Below are 21,083 nucleotides of genomic sequence, written 5' to 3' on the forward strand. Positions count from 1 at the left end.
ACGCGTTCTGTTATTTCCGGGTTCAGCGCGTTCGTAACCCGTGTTGTACGCATCCTGAAGCATTTGTGACATGAGGTACGACTGTACAAGAAGTAGAAATAGTCATTCCGTTCACTGGCAGACAAGAAACAGAAATAGTCCATTGTACACACAACTCAAGACATTGGTGGCCCTGGACTGTGACTTGTTATTTCCATTACTACCAGAGCATGGCATCAAGGCAGGCGCAGGGTTCCGCTAGCTAACAGGGTTCCGCTAGCTAACAGACCCTGAACTACTAACAACAGCTACTAACAGCTACTAACAACCCCAACAGCTCTGCCTCCACCCTAGTGGGGTTGTTGTTGTTGTTAAGTCGTTCAGTCGTGTCCGACTCTTCGTGACCCCATGGACCAGAGCATGCCAGGCACACCTATCTTTCACTGCCTCCAGCAGTTTGGCCAAACTCGTGCTAGTTGCTTCAAGAACACTGTCCTACTAGTGGGGTAGGAGAGCTGAAATAGAATCGGATCTGGCAACCAATGCACCCCTTGGGTTTCAGATAGTAGGTGTGTAGATGAGTCCAGCATCGAGGGCCTTCTGGCGTCTCTCACTGCGAGAAGCAAAGCTATAGGGAACCAGGCAGAGGGCCTTCTCAGTAGTGGCGCCCGCCCTGTGGAACGCCCTCCCTTCAGATGTCAAAGAGATAAACAACTACCTGACATTTAGAAGACATCAGAAGGCAGCCCTGTTTAGGGAAGTTTTTAATGTGTGACATTTTAATGTATTTTTAATCTTTGTTGGAAGCCTCCCAGAATGGCTGGGGGAACCCAGCCAGATGGGTGGGGTACAAATAATAAATAATTATTATCATTATTAAGAAGGCCCTCTAATGGCTATGGTGGCTCATTTGCCAGACGTAAAATATTTAGCGTAACTCTGGAAGTGTTTACTTGATGCTGACCAAACTAAGCCTCCTAGAGCAAAGGCCTGGGACAGAGGTCAGCAAACTTTTTCAGCAGGGGGCTGGTTCACTGTCCCTCAGACCTTGGGGCGGGGGCAGACGGTATTTTTGGGGAGAAAATGAATGAATTCCTATGCCCCACAAATAACCCAGAGATGCATTTTAAATAAAAGCACACATTCTACTCATGTAAAAACACGCTGATTCCAGTCTGGATTTAGAAGGCGACTGGGCCGGATCTTGCCTACTCATGGCCTATGAAGAACTCAGTATACACTTATATAAACTAAGCCTAGGAGGCTTAGTTTGGTCAGAATCGACCATAATCCAGTTGGCAATCTTGCACATACTGCCACTTCTCCACACACACACACACACACAGAGAGAGAGAGAGAGAGAGAGAGAGAGAGAGAGAGTATTTGAAGCCCAGACAAGAGATACTCAGGAGACAAAACCCTCATGATGCGTTAACACCTGCAGTCGTACTTCTTCCTCTGGTTTTCTGTGCTCTTTATCTCTTCCTCCCAATACTGAAGCAGCTGCATTACCACATTTCCTGTCTGAAGTTGCAGCAAAGAAGCAAGGCAGCCAGAAAGCAAGATAAGAAGGGTTGATCCTTAAAAGTGAGCCTCTTAAACATTTAAAAATTGTGCGAGGGGGTCTCTGCTCTTGAATGGTAATAACTTAGCAATTTCATTTGGGTGTTGCCTTTATATTCAGATAGAGGAAGAGGGGTCTGCAGCCTGACAAAAGCCATGTTTTTTTTTTTCTTGCGTCGTGTTATGAGAGTTTATTAACATTAAACTTCTGCTGCCGCTCTGAAATCATCCTTCCAGTCCATTCACTCTGAGCAATGCTTTTACTTTTCTCTGCTTCAGATTTACAACTATGTAACCTCCCCACTCTCAGTTAGTAACTTCACGTTCTCCGTTGTTACTCATTAAGAGGTTTGATTAAGGACTGAAAGAATGCTGCTTTGGAGAGAGAGACAAGATCCCCCTCGTTCATTAGAACGATGAGGGCACATGCAGTTCGAAAGTGTTTTTTTTGGAATTATTAGGCATATTTGCTGCCAGCATCTTGGCAGGCTTTGAGATGCAGCCAAGTAGGGACTGTATAGAGATGCTGTTAGTCTTTGGGGCCGTATATGCAGTGAGTGGGATTTGCATGCACAATGGCAGCGCTTTGCAAAGCCATCATGACTGCAGAAATTGCAATGGCCACGAAGGTAGCCACCATAAGGAGGCACCATTTCAAAGATACAAGGGCCTGTTGCAAATTGGACAGCGACCCTTTGTGCCCCGATACACTCCCCTATGGGCTGCAAGCATGAATTGGCACTTTTATACATTATAGTACAGTGGTACCTCGGATTAAGAACTTAATTTGTTCCGGAGGTCCGTTCTTAACCTGAAACTGTTCTTAACCTGAAGCACCACTTTAGCTAATGGGGCCTGCCGCTGCGCCTCCAGAGCACAATTTCTGTTCTTATCCTGAAGCAAAGTTCTTAACCTGAAGCGTTATTTCTGGGTTAGCGGAGTATGTAGCCTGAAGCGTATGTAACCTGAGGTACCACTGTAAAGGGAAAGGGACCCCTGACCGTTAGGTCCAGTCACGGACAACTCTGGGGTTGCGGCGCTCATTTCGCTTTATTGGCCGAGGGAGCCGGCGTACAGCTTCCGGGTCATGTGGCCAGCATGACTAAGCCGCTTCTGGCGAACCAGAGCAGCGCACAGAAATGCCATTTACCTTCCCGCCGGAGCGGTACCTATTTATCTACTTGCACTTTGACATGCTTTCGAACTGCTAGGTGGGCAGGAGCAGGGCCCGAGCAACGGGAGCTCACCCCGTCGCGGGGATTCGAACCGCCGACCTTCTGATTGGCAAGCCCAAGAGGCTCAGTGGTTTAGACCACAGCACCACCCGTGTATAGTCCCTGCTAATACCATAACCCTGCCCATGAATTAAAAGGGGTTGGAGAGGCACCCAAGCTCAGTTAGTTGATATCTACCGGTATCTCCTCCTTTATATGTGTCCATTGCCTTGTGAAGCATTCTTTATTTTGTTGAGAATTGGCCCTGCTGGCACATGCTCAAATATAATTTCTGACGGAGGTCTTTATTTGCTGCCCTGGTGGCATTATGGGTTTAAGGTTGCTTGGTTTCTTTTTTATTTCTATAAGCTTGTATTGGATCTGGCTATTTATTTATTTATTTATTTATATCCCGCCCATCTAGCTGGGTTTGCCCAGCCACTCTGGGCAGCTCCCAGCAGAATATTAAAAACATGATAAAACATCAAACATAAAAAATCTTCCCTAAACAGGGCTGCCTTCAGATGTCTTCTAAAAGTCAGATAGTTGTTTATTTCCTTGACATCTGATAGGAGGGCGTTCCACAGGGTGGGTGCTACCACTGAGAAGGCCCTCTGCTTGGTTCCCTGTGACCTCAATTCTCGCTGTGAGTGAACCGTCAAAAGGCCCTCGGAGCTTGACCTCAATGTCCGGGCAGTATGATGGGGGTGGGGACGCTCCTTCAGGTATACTAGGCCAAGACCGTTTAGGGATTTAAATGTCAGCACAAACACATTGAATTGTGCTTAGAAACGTTGGTTGTGCTTATTTTCATTGAAATAAATGAGAAGTAAGTCAATAACTTGATTGGACCTAAGTACAGCTAGCATGCCTGTTACCTTGGTTGTGGTTTTATTATGTGTACTAGTAATATTATTAGTCTCCTTAACGTAACAACTTTTGCCTGTAGTTCCATGCCTTGTTTCCCACACTCAACAAATAGATTCCTTTAGGAAGCCTACAAACATGAGGGCAATGTCCCTCCCCTTCTGTTGTTCCTCGCAACTGGTATTCAGAGACATGCTACCTGTGATCCTGAAGCTAGAATACAGCCATAGTGACTAGTAGCCATTCTTAGCCATTGATAGCCTTATCCTCCAACAATTTGTCAAAATCACTTTAAGTTGGTGGCCATCAAAAGGGTTGGGTGATATCTGGTTTTCAACATCATGATATATCACCAGCTAAGCATCACAATACAGTGGTACCTCTGGTTAAGAACTTAATTCATTCTGTAGGTCCATTCTTAACCTGAAACTGTTCTTAACCTGAGGTACCACTTTAGCTAATGGGGCCTCCCGCTGCTGCTGCGCCGCTGCCACGCGATTTCTGTTCTCATCCTGAAGTAAAGTTCTTAACCTGAGGTACTATTTCTGGGTTAGCGGAGTCTGTAACCTGAAGCATCTGTAAACGGAAGCGTCTGTAACCCAAGGTTGTTGTTGTTGTTCAGTCGTTCAGTCGTGTCCGACTCTTCGTGACCCCATGGACCAGAGCACGCCAGGCACCCCTATCCTCCACTGCCTCCCGCAGTTTGGCCAAACTCATGCTAGTCGCTTGGAGAACACTGTCCAACCATCTCATCCTCTGTCGTCCCCTTCTCCTTGTGCCCTCCATCTTTCCGAACATCAGGGTCTTTTCCAGGGAGTCTTCTCTTCTCATGAGGTGCCCAAAGTATTGGAGCCTCAACCCAGGGTACCACTGTATATTAATATATCACAATGTCTGAAATAAGCTTGGAACTATGTAGAGGTGAACAGTAGGGCTGGGTGATACCTGGTTTTCAATATGATGATATATCACCAGCTCAACATCACGATATAGTACAGATATATCATGATGTCTGAAATATGGATGGAGCTATGTAGAGGCATTGGATGGCCTCAAGTTTTTCCCCACATTGTGATTTTTGCATCACACACACACACACACACACACACACACGATTTGTGATATACTGCCAGGTTAAAATTTATGAAACTGATATCACTATGTGGAGTTCAAACTGGTTTTGGACAATATATTGTCCAGCCTTAACACATTTCATGATTTGTGATATATTGCCAGGTTAAAAATTATGAAACCGATATCACCAGTTTTGGACAATATATTGATATATCACCCGGCCCTAGCTTTCACTACATCTTGTGGTAGTGAACTCCGGAGGGTTGTGTGAAGAAATATGTAAGTAATGGGTGTCAAAAGCCTCAGTCCGAAAGCATAGGCGTATTTGACTTAGGTACCCATGTAAAGTTAATAAACCTGGGGTTAGGTCCTTACATATTGCCTTACAGAGGAAAAGGTTTTGGAAGTTCCCCTCTGAAAACCTCTCTCCTCTTTCACCTGTAAGTTTACAGGAACCAGGTGATGTTGTTAAAGGAAGGCAGTAACCCAGTTTCAGTGGGGAAAACAGCAAGCACTTCAGCCTTGGTTAGCCATCTATGAAACGAGAATAATGGTCCTGTTTCTCAAACCAAATATACCAGTAGTTGTGGGTGAAGAAGATGGGGAAGCCTCTCCACTTCTGAGCTTCAGTGCTAGCTGTAAATCTAAGTACCTAATAAATTCATCACTCTAGCTAATAAGATTAGGGATATAAAGTGATTAGGAGTGCATTGCAGGAGTCTCCTTTACCTAGCATGTCGTTGCTGAATTATGCAACGCTACAATTTTAGCCAATTAAAAATATTGGTTGTCTGCAACTATACTTCAATCTTGTTTAAGAGGATAATCTCATGGGCCTTCATTAATCTGAGAAACCTACACAGACAAGAACTGTACTACTACATGTAATAATTTGGTTTGTCTCTCAGAGTGCAGCATTTAGGTCCTGAACTTTCCTCACATTTCCCAAAGATCAGTATTAATCATTTTTTTATTTAGAAATGCTTGGCATCTTATTATACTTATGCACAGATAAATGTATTTTTTCAGTGTTATATAATCCCCTGGGGTGGCCACATATTCAGTTTTACAGAGGACAGTCCTCTGTTTGAAGGGCTTTCTGGTCCAAGTGTCGTTTAAAGATAATGAACATCAGGAAGAAGGGAGAGCAGCAGGCCCCTTGAAGTAATTGTTTATTATTATTATTATTATTATTATTATTATTATTATTATTATTAATTTATATACCACTCTTTATCAGAAGATCCCAGGGCGGTGTACAAAATTTCAGAACATCAATGATAAAAATGAAATAAAAACTTAATAAAAAGCATACTGACAGACAGCCTAATAATAAAATATTCATCATAATAACAGTCCTTTCCCCCAAACTTTCACAGGCCATAGATTATGTAATAGCCATAGGGCTGGATAAAGAGGAATGTTTTTGCCTGGTGACTAAAGACGTGTAGTGATGACGCCAGGCAAGCCTCTCTGGGGAGAGAATTCCACAATCGGGGAGCAATATTATCAATTTACAGTGGGGTGGAAGGTTCACAGGCTATGAAGGACTTGTTCACAATTTTTTTGACAGCTGCACACATTATTATAGCTAGGAAGTGGAAGGGGCAAGTAGAATATAAAATGGAAGAATCGTATAGCTATTAATGATAAATTAACGTGCCATTAAGGTAAGGCGGGGAATATGCTGGAGAAATGATTTTGAGGAGATACGGAGGGTGTTTGTAGAATTTGTACGGTTAAAACAGAAAGGGGTCAAGCCATTGCAAGAGATACAGGTGGGTAGCCGTGTTGGTCTGCCACAGTCAAAACAAAATAAAAAATAAAAAATAAATCCTTCCAGTAGCACCTTAGAGACCAACTAAGTTTGTTCTTGGTATGAGCTTTCGTGTGCATGCACACTTCTTCAGATACAAGAGATGTTGAAATTTTGGGAGGTTGGATAGTTACAATGGGATGGTCTCGGTGGTGGGGTGCACATTTTTTATTCTTATTTATTTATGGTTATTACTTTGTCAAAATAAAATAAAATATTAAAAGGAGGGGGGAGGGAGAAAAATAGAAAGGCTGTGAACTCGATTCAGCTCTGGTACTCCAAATAAATTATCGTGCTCAACGTTAAATAATAAATAAATAATCAGGGAGCCACCACAGAAAAGGCTCGTTCTCTTGATGCTCATAAACAGTTAGCACCTGGATAATACACAGGCACACTGTCTTCCCCACTATGTTTTTGAGCAATGCAAAGTTTGTCCCGAATGTTTGAAGCCCCTTCTCCTCCATACCCCACCCAAGAGTGTAGCCACCATCATTTCACTTTCTCAGAAACAGAATGTTTCAAACTACTTTTTCCTCCCTCACGAACAGCTTGATAACTCCATTTCCCCCCCAAAAAACCAAACACATTAAATGCTAATTTTTACCTAGAGGAACTAGTTGTACTGTCACAAAATTCCTTGCTTAAAAATCCAGTAATAATGATATGCCTGACTTAGCTTAATTATACTTCATGTAATAAACCTGTGCTTTTATGGCAGTGTTTATACAGGAAGTTCTAGGAATTAACTGGAGTGCCTGATCTGCAGGTGTTGGAAGCAGCAGATGGAAACACACATTTATAGGTAGATTTTTCCGTCTCTCGCATGAGTCTTCGAAAGCTTTGATCCATTCACCAGACGCAAAATGCAATCTGGGCCAAGAAGGAAAATTAGCTGGCCACACATTCAGCAGTTGTGTGAGTTGGCCCTCAGCCTCCCAAACTGTGACTGGCAAACTGGCTCAGGCTTTCTCTATAGCACCTGGTGTCAACAGACTGGGCCTGGTTCTTGCAGCCATGGAGGAAAGAAAGAAGCACAGTCTTTTCTTAAGGTAAAGGTAAAGGGACCCCTGACAATTAAGTCCAGTCGCGAATGACTCTGGGGTCGCGGCGCTCATTTCGCTTTATTGCCCAAGGGAGCCAGCGTACAGCTTCCGGGTCATGTGGCCAGCATGACTAAGCCGCTTCTGGCGAAACCAGAGCAGTACACGGAAACACTGTTTACCTTCCCGCCAGAGCGGTACCTATTTATCTACTTGCACTTTGATGTGCTTTCGAACTGCTAGGTGGGCAGGAGCAGGGACCGAGCAACGGGAGCTCACCACGTCGCGAGGATTTGAACCGCCGACCTTCCGATCGGCAAGCCCAAGCGGCACAGTGGTTTAACCACAAATTGCCCCCTGCCTTCCTTAAACTATGGAGGGCAACACTACTACTCCTGCTACAGGTCACCGGCACCCCATTTGACCAAACAATCCTTTGCGGTCACTATCAATCTTATGCCTTCTGAAAAAGAATCAAGGAGAAAAGAACCAGCTAGATCCAAAATCTTAGTCGAGATCACATTCTAGATCTAGATCAAAGTCTAAATCCAGGTCATGGGCTAGTTCCAAGTCCAGGGACCACTAACAATGGACCTTGTTTTTTAGGTCTGTATCAGTGTGGTGTGCCAGTGTGGTGTAGTAGTTAAGAGCTAGACTCGTAATCTGGTGAATCGGGTTCGCATCTCCGCTCCTCCACATGCAGCTGCTGGGTGACCTTGGGCTAGTCACACTTCTTTGAAGTCTCTCAGCCCCACTCACCTCAGAGAGTGTTTGTTGTGGGGGAGGAAGGGAAAGGAGTTTGTTAGCTGCTTTGAGGTTCCTTAGGGTAGTGATAAAGTGGGATATCAAATCCAAACTCTTCATCTTCTTCTTCTTCTTATCATCCAGTCACACAGTTGAGTTATAATGTTTCAACATTGCTTAAAATAACTTTTGTCTGTTATTCTGTCAGCAGACAAAACTATTAAAAGACGGTATTGAGAATCTTCTACAAAAGAGTCCATTTTGTTAAATGTCATGGGCGGCTACTGAGGTCCTTGTGGTGTTTCTGTGTATATTTGTTTTGTAAATGACTTGCATTTTTATGCTTCAAATATCAATGGTAGACTGATTATGACAGTAGTTTACAGCTTGTCCTAATGAACTCGCCCACAAGAGAGATTACACTTGTCCTTACTTTTAACACCAGAATTCAAGAGGAGACCCCCCCCCAACAAAATGATGTTTATCTCAATCTCTAGTAGGAGCCTTGCAGCACTATTTAGATCAGGGGTCCCCAAACTAAGGCCTGGGGGCCAGATGTGGCCCAGTCACCTTCTAAATCCAGCCCACTGACGGTCTGGGAATCAGCGTGTTTTTACATGAGTAGAATGTGTCCTTTTATTTAAAATGCATCTCTGGGTTATTTGTGGGGCCTGCCTGGTGTTTTTACATGAGTAGAATGTGTGCTTTTATTTAAAATGCATTTCTGGGTTATTTGTGGGACATAGGAATTCGTTCATTCCCCCCCCCCCAAAAAAAAATATAGTCCGGCCCCCCACAAGATCTGAGCGACAGTGGACCCGCCCCCTGCTGAAAAAGTTTGCTGACCCCTGATTTAGATGCTTAGGGAAGATGGGAGAGAGGTTTTGGAAGTGGGGGGGGGGAGAGATAATTTTTTCGTTCTTTCCCACCATCCTGAAACTTTCCACCACTGTGCTATATAATGCTAAAGGAATAATTGCCACAAAATTTCATAGCAGGTGCTGGAAGGCAATGAACATAGGTCTTGATCTGGCTATTCCCCCCCCCCCTTTCTTACATTTTTAATTTGCAAACTAATATACTTCTGCATACCTGGGGAGCTCACTTTGTATGCAGAATGGGTTATCTCTGTTTTTTTTATGGCCCATTTGGTTCCAAACTGATAAGTATAGGACCACCCAAATTCAGCATTAAGAGGAAGCACGAGATTATATGAATTTCACAAAGGGCTCACAATGGTGCAATCGGCGTTCTCTATCTTCTGCGTAATATATTTTGACCTTGATATACAAGGTAAGGCTGGGAAAATAGGTAGCATGCCAAATGACCAAAGTAAGAGCACTAGCATAATGCTTCATTGCCCTTTCAAAGTATAACAGCTATATAGTTCCAGGTTAGAGATTAACTAGCTCTTCAGTTTCACAAAAGAATGGGTGGAATTTTGTGCGTCTCAGTTTTTCCGCTCCAGGAGCTTAAAACCTTTTAAGGTAACAGCGCATACTTCAAATATTATTTTCCATTCTGGGAAAAAACACTATTACTTAAAGCAGCAGGATAGCAGTAGTAAATTACGCGCTTCTGGCAGCATGCGGACACCAACCAGGTTGTTGAAACACACTTAAACAAGGCTGGGTTATTTAATGAGCTTGCGGTATGAACAAACAATGGTGGTGTGGAGGGGGAACTCTGTCAGTACCTTAATTGTGTTAAGAAAAAAGGAATATTTTTAAAGCTGGAGGAGGACTTCATTTCCCTTGTCACAATGCAATACAATTCATATGGAATATTTCTGTGGGTTCGGGTGGCGGCGGCGACAGGGGAGGTACTGTTAAGCCCTTAATACTTATGGGAGGGGAAGAAAGGTAATATAGTGTTCGTACTCTGGTTCTCTGTATTTTGAGATTTATTTTGTGGATTCTTTTTCATATTGAATTGTGTCTGGTGTATCATGTTGTAGAACCTAGAAAGTTCTCGAACCCAATAGGTTCTAAGTACCAAGCAACAGGTGTTAAACCAGTTGTTTTAGAAACCATGTAACAAGAACTGTGTATTTTATTTTTACTTTTTCTTTTCCCAGGTTACCATTTGGAAGCTGGAGTAGAACATCGTTTTCTGTAATGCCGGGCCCAATATCTTGAGAGGGAAAAGAAAGAGAAAGCAGCTACTCTGGTGCCAACTCGAACTGCAGGGGAAAGTTTAAAAGACGGATTTTTATTTACCCTCTGTGGGAACTGTGCACATTGACTAAGTACTAAGAGGAGATACCATCTCACAGATTTGGAGCTTTATCTCTTGCTCCTAACCTCTGTATTTGCACTTTGAACTGGTAGCAAAAATGAGTGAGTTCTGGTTGTGTTTCAACTGCTGTATTGCAGAACAGCCGCAGCCTGTAAGTATGAATTTTTCATTGCTTTTCATGGTTCGGTAATGTTGGTTCCATTCACTTTTTCTTGTGCATTTTCGTATGTGGGCTCTCCAGAGGTCTCTGCTGCATTGTAGAAGCATCTACTCAAATGCAGTGGTTTGTTTTGGTCACCATTGTAGAAGCAGTCAAACTTGTTGACTTTTGTCCAATATAGCGTTGACAACGGCTATTCCTAAGATCCATTGATGCATCTTGTTGGACTCAAATCAGTCTCTGATGTGACAAGTGACAAACGTACAGCAGCCACACCTTTTCCCACTCATACTGTAGTTCTGATTTGAAAATATCGTTTAGTGCAGGGGTCCCCAAACTAAGGCCCGGGGGCCGGATGCGGCCCAATCGCCTTTTCAATACGGCTCGGGAATCAGCATGTTTTTACATTAGTAGAATGTGTCCCTTTATTTAAAATGCATCTCTGGGTTATTTGTGGTACATAGGAATTTGTTCATTTTTTTAAAAAAAAATATAGTCTGGCCCACCACATGGTCTGAGGGACAGTGGACCGGCATCCCTGCTGAAAAAGTTTGCTGACCCTTGGTTTAGTGCATGTAGATAACCCCCCCACACACCCCATATATAATCTGAATGTTATATATAAACAAGTACAGTCGTACCTTGGGTTACGTACACTCCGGGTTGCGTAATTTTTGGTTGCATGCAGAGAGCGTTTTTTTCGGGGGGTTTCGGTCTGCGCATGCACAAAACGAATTGTTCAGGTTACGTCCTTTTCGGGTTACGTGCTGTAACACGAAATGGATTACATACGTAACCTGGGGTACCACTGTACCCTTCAACTTTACCTATTTTCCCTTTATGCCTCCTAGATGCTGGCTTATAATAATTTGTATTTAAGAAAAGGAGCACATATTACAAATATGCCTCTCAGGCAAAGGCATGTTTCATCTCTTGCTCTAATGCCAGATACGAAGTTCTAAATACTATTATATTACAGTATATATACCAGATTTGCATAGTGCATATTGTGCTGTTAAACTAGTCCATATCAAGCTTGACAGTGGCTGAATACTCATCTGACATAGCAACCGGGGGGGGGGGGAGAGAAACATACAGGCTTACATATCTTAATGCCAGAACAGAGGTGCTTGCTATGTGATTCACAAACTAAATGTTATTTCTAGTATTTATACTTTGCTCTTTAAAAGACACACAGAGTTCCCTTGGAAGAAAGTTAAAATACATGGGCTGAGTGCAACTAAGTTGTTACATAGACAGAACAACTTCTGTGAGCACAGTCGAATATCTTTTCATCCTGTGGGCCCCCAAATCTTCCCCAATCCTCTGCAACAGATTGGGGGATAGGGCGGGGTAAGGATAGGGAGCAGCAGTTCTGTTGCGCATGGGGAATTTGTTCTGCTTGCACAGCTGAATTACAACCCCATGACAATCAGGCAATAAAATAATAAACGTGAATGAAAAATGCAGCAAACAACACTTATCAGCAAGGAGCAGAGTTAAAATCAACTGATTTTAAAGGTGTGGTAGAAATGAAAAATGTTTTTTTAAAAAAATAAAAATAATCAGTGCTTTTTTCCTGGGGTGGTGCAGGGGTACGCATACCCCTAAACATTTTGTGAATCTTTTTTATTTTTGTCCATTTACTGTATTTATTTTTCCCAATTTGAACTATAAAATAGTGATTTTCTTGAGTCAAAATGAGAGCACCCCTAAACTTTTTTTTTAGGGGAAAAAAGCACTGAAAACAATACAATACATAAAGAAAACAGCAGTAACAATCAATGTATTGAATTAATTCATTCCCTTAAAAGTGTGTTTTTTATCGTGTTTTTAATATTCTGGTCGGAGCTGCATAGAGTGGCTGGGGAAACCCAGCCAGATGGACGGGGTATAAATAATAAACTACTACCACTTCTTCTTCTTCTTCTTCTTCTTCTTCTTCTTCTTCTTCTTCTTCTTCTTCTTTCTTCTTCTTTGTTCATCTGGAGCTGAAAAGATGCCAGACCACATCTGGCAAATGGCCTGAGGAGAGAGACTGAGGAGCATGGTGCCACCACTAAAAAGGCTGTCTCTCCAGCTACCACCTTCCTCTGGCAGTGGGACCAGTGAAGGTCTCTGAGGGTTCAACTGCATCTCTGTTTGCCTCACCCCCCCCCCTGAGAAAACCCACAGTTTACCACTGAATCAGGCCAAACAGCAGCTGGCTTTTCCGCAGATTGCTGTTTGTTCCGATTCAGCAGTAAAGCAGGAGTTTTCCAGGGGGGAAACTGCAGGGCAAATGTAAGACCCTCAGACCCAGGCCTAAAAAGCATGGCAGAAAATAGCTTTCTAGGCATGGGAGAAGCGGGATGAGCTCTGAGGCAGATTTTAATACATAGGAAGGATGATGTAACCCTTAGCTGCCATGTCCCCTCATTGAATGTGCAGGTTAAATAGTAGTAGTAGTAATTAATAATAATAATAAATTTATACCCAGCCCATCTGGTGGGTTTCCCCAACCACTCTGGGCGGCTTCCAACAGAATATTAAACAGAATAAAACTTCAAACATTAAAAACTTCCCTAAGCAGGGCTGCCTTCAGATGTCTTCTAAAAGTCAGATAGTTGTTTGTTTCCTTGACATCCAATGGGAGGGCGTTTCACAGGGCAGGCACCACCACCAAGAAGGCCCTCTGCCAGGTTCCCTGTAACCTTCCTTCATGCAGGGAGGGAACCACCAGAAGGCCCTCGGAGCTGGATCTCAGTGGCTGGGCAGAACGATGGGGGGGTGGAGATGCTCCTTTAGGAAACTTAGATGTGTGGGTACTATGCCTTGGATGAAAACATACAGAAGGCAAAATAGGGACTGTAAAGTACTTGAAATCATAATGTGAATGGTTACATTCAGACACTAGCTAGACCAGCCTTTCTCAACCTTGGGTCCCCAGATGTTTTTGGCCTACAACTCCCATCATCCCTAGGTAGCAGGGTCGGTGTCAGAGATGATGGGCGTTGTAGGCCAAAAACATCTGGGGATCCAAGGTTGAGAAAAGCCGGTCTAGACGGACTTCAGTTTTTTTTGAAAATTTCAAACCTTTGCAAAAACGGAAACCTCAGCTACACTGCTGCTGCAACTGTCAGAGAATGCAATTTTGAGGATCATGACAAAGGAATATTCTGATAAATGATGCTAATATTTGACTGTGAGCAAGTTACTCCTCCACAGTTCACACTATAAAAATGACCAAATGCCAGCTTTAATGAACAGAATTTTGGGAGCACTTCATTCCTTAGATGCCAGAATGGGGAGTTACTAGATCATTAAAAGTTAAGTGACAATTTTGAACTCTTTGGGCTGATTTAAATGTGCTGTCCTTCTAGGGCTTTATTACTTGATAATGCTTTCGGACAGCCACGTAACTGAACACAAACAGATCCGCAACATAAAAATTCTGGAGGTGTTGTGTTCCATAAGAGCTGGGCAAACTACTTCTTTCCTTGCTTGTTTCAGGAAAGTGCAGATTAATTCTTAGGCTCATTGTCTTCTATTAACTTCTAAAGTTTCAAAACAGAGGGCTTGAATATGAGTAAATGTGCATATGTAATTTACGAAAGCTTTCTGAGAAAAAAATCCAAAAACATTTTCCACATTTTTATTTTATTTTGGGAGCTACAAAAATATTGAAAGTCATTTTCCTTCTTTTTAGTATTTTTTTAATTAGTTTTCAATAACAATAATCCAATATACGCCTCATTGTATCAATACCAAATTATAGTATCACTTCCAATATCAATCAATGAAACACCCAGTTACATAATTTAGGTGCCCCCCTCCCTGCATGCTAGAATTGAAGGTTTGATAATTTACTTTAATTCTGCTTCCAAACTCTTATTTAATTTAATTACATTCCAATTGTAATAATAATCTCTTCTACAACAGCTGCAATATTTTCAACTTCTATTCGTGTTAACACATTTAAAAATTTATAAGTCTGCCAGTGAAGATCAGTATTTTTATTTTCCTGTGTGTGGTATTTATTCTGTCCTTATTTTCTTCTTGTCCTTGTCGGATTTTATGTCTATTTTGGTTGTTGCTGCTCTCCATCATGGAAAGTTATTTTCTTTCTTGGGCTACGTATAACTTAACGAGACAAAGGTCTTGGTTGGCAACGCGAGAATTGTAATTGTTGTGAAATCGATATTATACAGAATGGCAGCATTTTTTTTCGGAACAGAGGTGATGATGCAAAAGAGACTATACTGTATGTGGACAGTAAGAAAGCTTCTTCACCTGTTCACCGCCCATCTTCTAGGAAGAAATAAACAGCAGACTGGGATTTTGGTGCCCCTGGAGCAGATAATGGGGCAGGGTGGTAGGATCCTGCTCTCCTGTTCTACGCTTGCATCTTCCTCTCCTAATTTAATTACTCAGGGCAGTGAGCATTATTCAGCTATCTTGTTGGCAGAAGCAGATTTAAGGCAATGCACACAGTGCACTGGGTGATCAGCTGAGTAGGCGCTTGGCCAGCTTTGGCAAGGAGGTGTGAGGACTTTGACAGGTCCTCCTTCCCAGAGCCAGGGAACTGCTTTTTGGAAGGAGATAGGATGGCCAGCAGCATAGGTAGCTACTGTGGTGTGTCATGCACGTTGGTTGGGGCTCAACTTTGTTCTGGGGCATTGGCGGGAGCTCCAAACCTTTGCAGCCCCTCCCACCTGGCCACACCCCCTGTAGCGGCTGCTCTCAAGGTTGCAGGGAGCCCAGGATAAGGAGAAGGAGGAGGTGAGCAGAAGAGGGAGAGCCACACACAACCCTTACCGCAATTGACTGGGAGGGGCGGGTGCCCTCTGACTTCTCTCCTCCAGCAAACCAGACGGGGCGTGCTGCAGAGAAAAGAGGGGGTGGGATGGGCAAGGGGAGAGAAGATCAAAGAGATGTGGGATGGGGAGCGTCGAAGGGGGTGGGGAGAAATAAAAGGAAGGGGGACGACTAGGGGGAAGATGGAAGCAACGTGAAGACGGGAGGCGGGCAAGAGGGAGGGATAAAGGGGGATGAAGTCAGAGAAAGACGAGCCACCCATGGGGGCGGGGTGAGCCAAGGCAAGGGCTCTGCATTGAGCCTCTCCGCAGCCTCTCCCTCAGCTGTAGGACGGTTGAGGGAAAGGCAGTGGGCAGGCGCCTAGCACCAGCCATGTTACGTTAAGTTTCTGGACTGAACTAAAACGTTTCATGAGCCCAATTTTTTAAAGCTCATATTTTTGCCATTTTGTCACCTCCCTCACTGATGACACCTGGGGCGAACCGCACCCCCACCCCTTCCTACACCCCTGAGGATGGCTCTAGGACCCTGCTAGAGCCCTGCACCTTCTTCCCAAAGCCCAGCTTAAGCAGCCTTAGGGGAGGGTATCAAATGGCCTTGCACAGGGTGGTATATTACCAAGGTCTGCCCCTGTTGTTAGATGGCCAGAGGACTGGAAAGGGACAGGTGGACTGAATCTGGTCGTTATTTTTTGTCTTTTCCCTGCCAAGTGCTGGGCACTTTCAAAGCTGACAGCATTAGCAATGTCTTGGCAATACACGTGCCCATACAGGATATACCCATTTTTATGAGAGATCAGCAAGGAGCATCACCCTTGCTGAACTGAACATACATTTTGTGTTCGCCTTTGTGTGTGTTTACAGCTTAGCATTTATAGAACTCTATAGAGTGTTCAAAGCACACAGGCTAAGGATCATTCTGCTAAATCTTGGCAGAGACAGATTTTGAACTAGGGACTTCCTGATTGTAAGTCACTGCAATATACTCCACACCAGTTCTGATTTCATCTTCCCAATGAAATATGTGTAATGTATCCTTGTACAGTCATACTTTGGTTCTCAAACGCCTTGGTACTCGTACATTTTGGCTCCCGAATGCCGCAAACCCAGAAGTGAGTGTTCCGGTTTACAAACTTTTTTTGGAAGCCTAACGTCCAACGCTTTGTCCAATGGCTTCAAATTTAGTGCAGGAAGCTTCTGCAGCCAATCAGAAGTCGCGCCTTGGTTTTCATATGTTTTTAGAAGTTGAACGAACTTCCAGAATGGATTACGCTTGAGAACCAAGGTATGACTGTACCTATAGAATATTTGACACTAGCCAGCTTGGACACACTAAAGTTAAAATGCCTCACATTTATTTTAGAAACATCTAGTGCAGCCAGGTCCAAAGTCCATTTTGGGGGCCTAATCCGGTCCATTGGTCATTTTAATCTGGCCCCTGTGGCAGTTTATTTCCCGGGGTAAAATCCTAAAAAAAAAAAAACCTCAACAACTTCAGTCCTAAAAAAAGGTCAATGACCCTTCACTTCATCAAATTTGGCCCTCTTTGAAAAAAGTTTGGACAGCACTGATCTAGTGGGTGTGTGGGTGTTTGTACGTATGCACACACAGAGAGACACATGCATATTTTCAATCTTTTTACTTAAAATTGCATTGGCAGTTAATGAAATGACATTAAGATCATATATCGACCGCTGTGTGTTTGTGATAAATGGAAACTTTGGGGGAAAGGATTGGGCTGCTACTTAGACAAAAAACATTCATGGAATATTTTAATGTATGTAATACATCTGTAGCACAAGTGGCCATTGTTCCCTTTTGGATACACTTCCAGAGCTTGAGTTTTCTATAGCAATTGAAGCTCTCTCTCAAAAAGTGGGCTACTGTGATTTATTTCTAAGTGATTTGCTTGGACTTAGGATATACTTTATGCACTTGTAAATTAAACACTGCAGAATGTTATCTGTTGTTGGTACCGTGCATCAATTCTAAGAATTTTTGTGAAAAATATGTGAAGTAGTTGCTGCCCCTGAGAATAAGTCAATTCCACTTGCAATGAAGAATAACCAATTCGATTGGTAGCTATATCTTGCACAGTGGTCAGATGTAGCATAAAACTCTGAACTTGTCAGTACTATATTTTGGAATTCTTTACTTTTAAAAAAATTCTGTGTCATCGGCAAATGCATACTTTAATTGAAAGGTGAGCTATATAAAAATATTTGCAAATAATATTAATAAGCTCTCTCGGCCAGACATCTTTCTCAGATGGTTTATAGAACTTTTTCCTGTCTAAAGCTTGCAGTATTTCAGTTTAGCTAATGATTCACTTTGTTTCTAACATTTAAAACATTTGAAAGCATGTACTCTGTGACCATGTGTGGGCACTGGAATTTAGTATACACAGAGCTCAGATGGAAATGGCTCCCTACTCAGATGGATAGGACAAAACTATGCCTGCAGCATTCTCTCCCTGTTATTTACAAGTTTCGAAGCATTCTCCACAATACAATTCAGAGAACTGTGTCAGTACAGTTGTACCTTGGTTCCCGAACGCCTTGGGAGTTGAATGTTCTGGCTCCTGAACCATCAAAAACAGTGACTGTTCCAGTTTTTGAATGTTCTTTTGGAAGCTGAATGTCTAACAGGGCTTCCGCAACTTCTGATTGGCTGCAGGAGCTTCCTGCAGCCAACCAGAAGCTGCACTTTGAAAGTCGAACGTTTCGGAAGTCGAATGGACTTCCGGAACGGATTCTGTTCGACTTCCGAGGTACGACTGTACCGCAGTCCAGCATTTAGGACCAAACTGGATATGATGTTAACTGTATGTCCATTATTTATGAGTCTATTTATTTTTAAATGGCAATAGTAGCTGCAGGGAGGATATTGGGATTGGGAATATGGCTTAATCTCCGCAACCATAGTCCCAATGAAAATCATGCCTGTCCCAAAACTAATATTCACCTAGTGACAGAAATTTGCATTGGTGTGTATCCTGGTTTGCCTCTACCTCCCCTGCAGTTCTAATTAGAATTTAAAACTGTATATGTCAATTGCAGTTAAGGGCACTGACTGGTTAATTTATTTCAAAACTCAGATGTGGCTTCTGAGGCTAATGTCTCCTTCCTAATCTCCCCACATGAATTCTGCTGTATTATCTCTCTTTAAAGCAGTGTTTCCCAAACTTGGGTCTCTAGCAGTTTTTGGACTACAATTTCCATCATCCCTAGCTAACAGGACCAGCAGTCAGGGATGATGGGAGTTGTAGTCCAGGAAACAGGTAGAGACCCAAGTTTGGGAAACACTGGTTTAAAGGGCCGCATACTTTTTTTTTTTTTTTTAATGCTCTGAGATTACTTCAGCCAGTAAAAGCTCCACTTCCAGTGATTCAAACTTGGCTGTTCAGCGAGATCACCAAAGGGGCATGTTTGTGCATGTAGCGTCACTACTTTCGAACTGTGATCTTATTCAGCGTGGTATTGGTATAAACACAGCCAGCATTAGATGCCATTGGTGGGACTGCCAACTGATTAAAGGTGTTTGATTGCTCAAATATCTTACATTCTAGCAAATTATTAATGGATGAATGCTGACCAGCATGTAAATACAAATGGAATCTATGGTTTTCTTCTCCCCCCCCCCACCTCCGCCATTGAAACAAAGCAAGTTTGTCTTGGTTTTAATTTAACTATTAAAATGTTGTGCGTACAAAATTATCTTTAAATGCATGGTCTCAATAAATATTTCAGTACACTATTTTTGCAGTCTTCAAAATCTCCATACAATTGAGGGTTGCTGACTTCTTAAAATAATCTGCTTGAAAAGCAAGGGGGGCTTGCTTTTTTTTTTAAAAAAAACAAAAACCTCCACTTAACCAGTCTCTAATTGTTGTTGTTGTTCAGTCGTTCAGTCGTGTCCGACTCTTCGTGACCCCATGGACCAGAGCACGCCAGGCACGCCTATCCTTCACTGCCTCCCGCAGTTTGGCCAAACTCATGTTAGTAGCTTCGAGAACACTGTCCAACCATCTCATCCTCTGTCGTCCCCTTCTCCTTGTGCCCTCCATCTTTCCCAACATCAGGGTCTTTTCTAGGGATTCTTCTCTTCTCATGAGGTGGCCAAAGTACTGGAGCCTCAACTTCAGGATCTGTCCTTCTAGTGAGTACTCAGGGCTGATTTCTTTGAGAATGGATAGGTTTGATCTTCTTGCAGTCCATGGGACTCTCAAGAGTCTCCTCCAGCACCATAATTCAAAAGCATCAATTCTACGGCGATCAGCCTTCTTGATGGTCCAGCTCTCACTTCCGTACATTACTACTGGGAAAACCATAGCTTTAACTATACGGACCTTTGTCGGCAAGGTGATGTCTTTGCTTTTTACGATGCTGTCTAGGTTTGTCATTGCTTTTCTCCCAAGAAGCAGGCGTCTTCTAATTTTGTGACTGCTGTCACCATCTGCAGTGATCATGGAACCCAAGAAAGTGAAATCTCTCACTGCCTCCATTTCTTCCCCTTCTAGTCTCTAATTACCCAAAGTATTTCTAAGTGTCATACCAATGGGATCTCCCGAAAGGCTACATGGTACGTCCCATCCAGAGCCATCTTTCCCATAGAGCTTAGTGGTGCATCACGCCAGGGCACCAGCCTCTCAGGGGCACCCCAGCAAGTGGGGGAGCTGCGTGGCTTTGCCAGTGGTCTCCCCTTTCCCTGCATGCCTTCCAGCTGCACCCCACCAACCATAAGGCTGGCGGGCATGCAGCTTCCCTCCCAAGCCTCCTCGGGAGGAGAGCGATCCCCGCAGAGGCTTAGGATGGAAGCTGCACCCCGCCAACCATATGGCTGGCGGGTGCGCAGCTTCCCTCCCAAGCCTCCCAAGCCTTTGCGGGGATCGCTCTCCTCACGAGGAGGCTTGGGAAAGAAGCTGAGCTCTCCTCCCAAGGAGGCTTGGCAGGGGCGCAACTTCACTCCCAAGTCGCTGCAGGGATCGCTCTCCCAAAGTGGCATGGGGAGAGTTGCGCCACCCCCCCCCCCCCCGATGGCTGGCAGTGCGCAGCTACGGCCACCCCAACACATGGTAATTTGGGGGCGCTGGGCGGATATTTGCACCCAGGCGCCGCATCTGTTAAAGACGGCCTTGGTCCCACCCATCCCAGAGTAAAAAATGCCATGGCATAGTGATTTGGTGCCACTGATGCCAACATAAGAACATCTTGATACACATCCTCTGAGACTGCAAAGGCTGCCACAGGACTCAGCAGGGAGAGAACCTGTGCTCACTTTGGCAGCACATATAATACTACTGAAACAGGGTGAGAAACCCATAGGAGGAAGGGACACTGGCAATATTAGCATATAAGCCAATGCAACCCCAGCCACTTGCTAGCAGGATATCCAGTTTCCATAGGAGCAGCTGGGAATGGGGAATGCCCAAAATTCTATTATTATGACAGCCGGAGTGTGGGAGACTCTTTCCACTTTCTCCACGTGAACTTTTATACATTCCCATCATGCACTTCCAGTGCTGTAAGCCTCTGATCATCTTGGCTGTATTTTCTGCTCATCCTAAGATAAGAGCACTTCATTTTCTGA

The 21,083-nt window shown here is 43.6% G+C and overlaps 1 protein-coding gene across 2 annotated transcripts in view; it reads left to right on the forward strand.

Annotated features, from left to right (window-relative positions):
- The window catches only part of CDC42SE2 (CDC42 small effector 2), an 86,986-nt gene that overhangs the window by 40,858 nt on the left and 25,045 nt on the right, over positions 1 to 21,083 (forward strand). For both annotated transcript variants that reach the window (XM_033163915.1, XM_033163914.1), the window contains exon 2: positions 10,378 to 10,689. In XM_033163915.1, the coding sequence (XP_033019806.1) occupies positions 10,636 to 10,689 (54 nt within the window). In that variant the 5' untranslated portion in view covers positions 10,378 to 10,635. The remainder of the gene's footprint in view (positions 1 to 10,377; positions 10,690 to 21,083) is intronic.

Source organism: Lacerta agilis, chromosome 11 (assembly GCF_009819535.1).
Source record: "Lacerta agilis isolate rLacAgi1 chromosome 11, rLacAgi1.pri, whole genome shotgun sequence".
NCBI lineage: Eukaryota > Metazoa > Chordata > Lepidosauria > Squamata > Lacertidae > Lacerta > Lacerta agilis.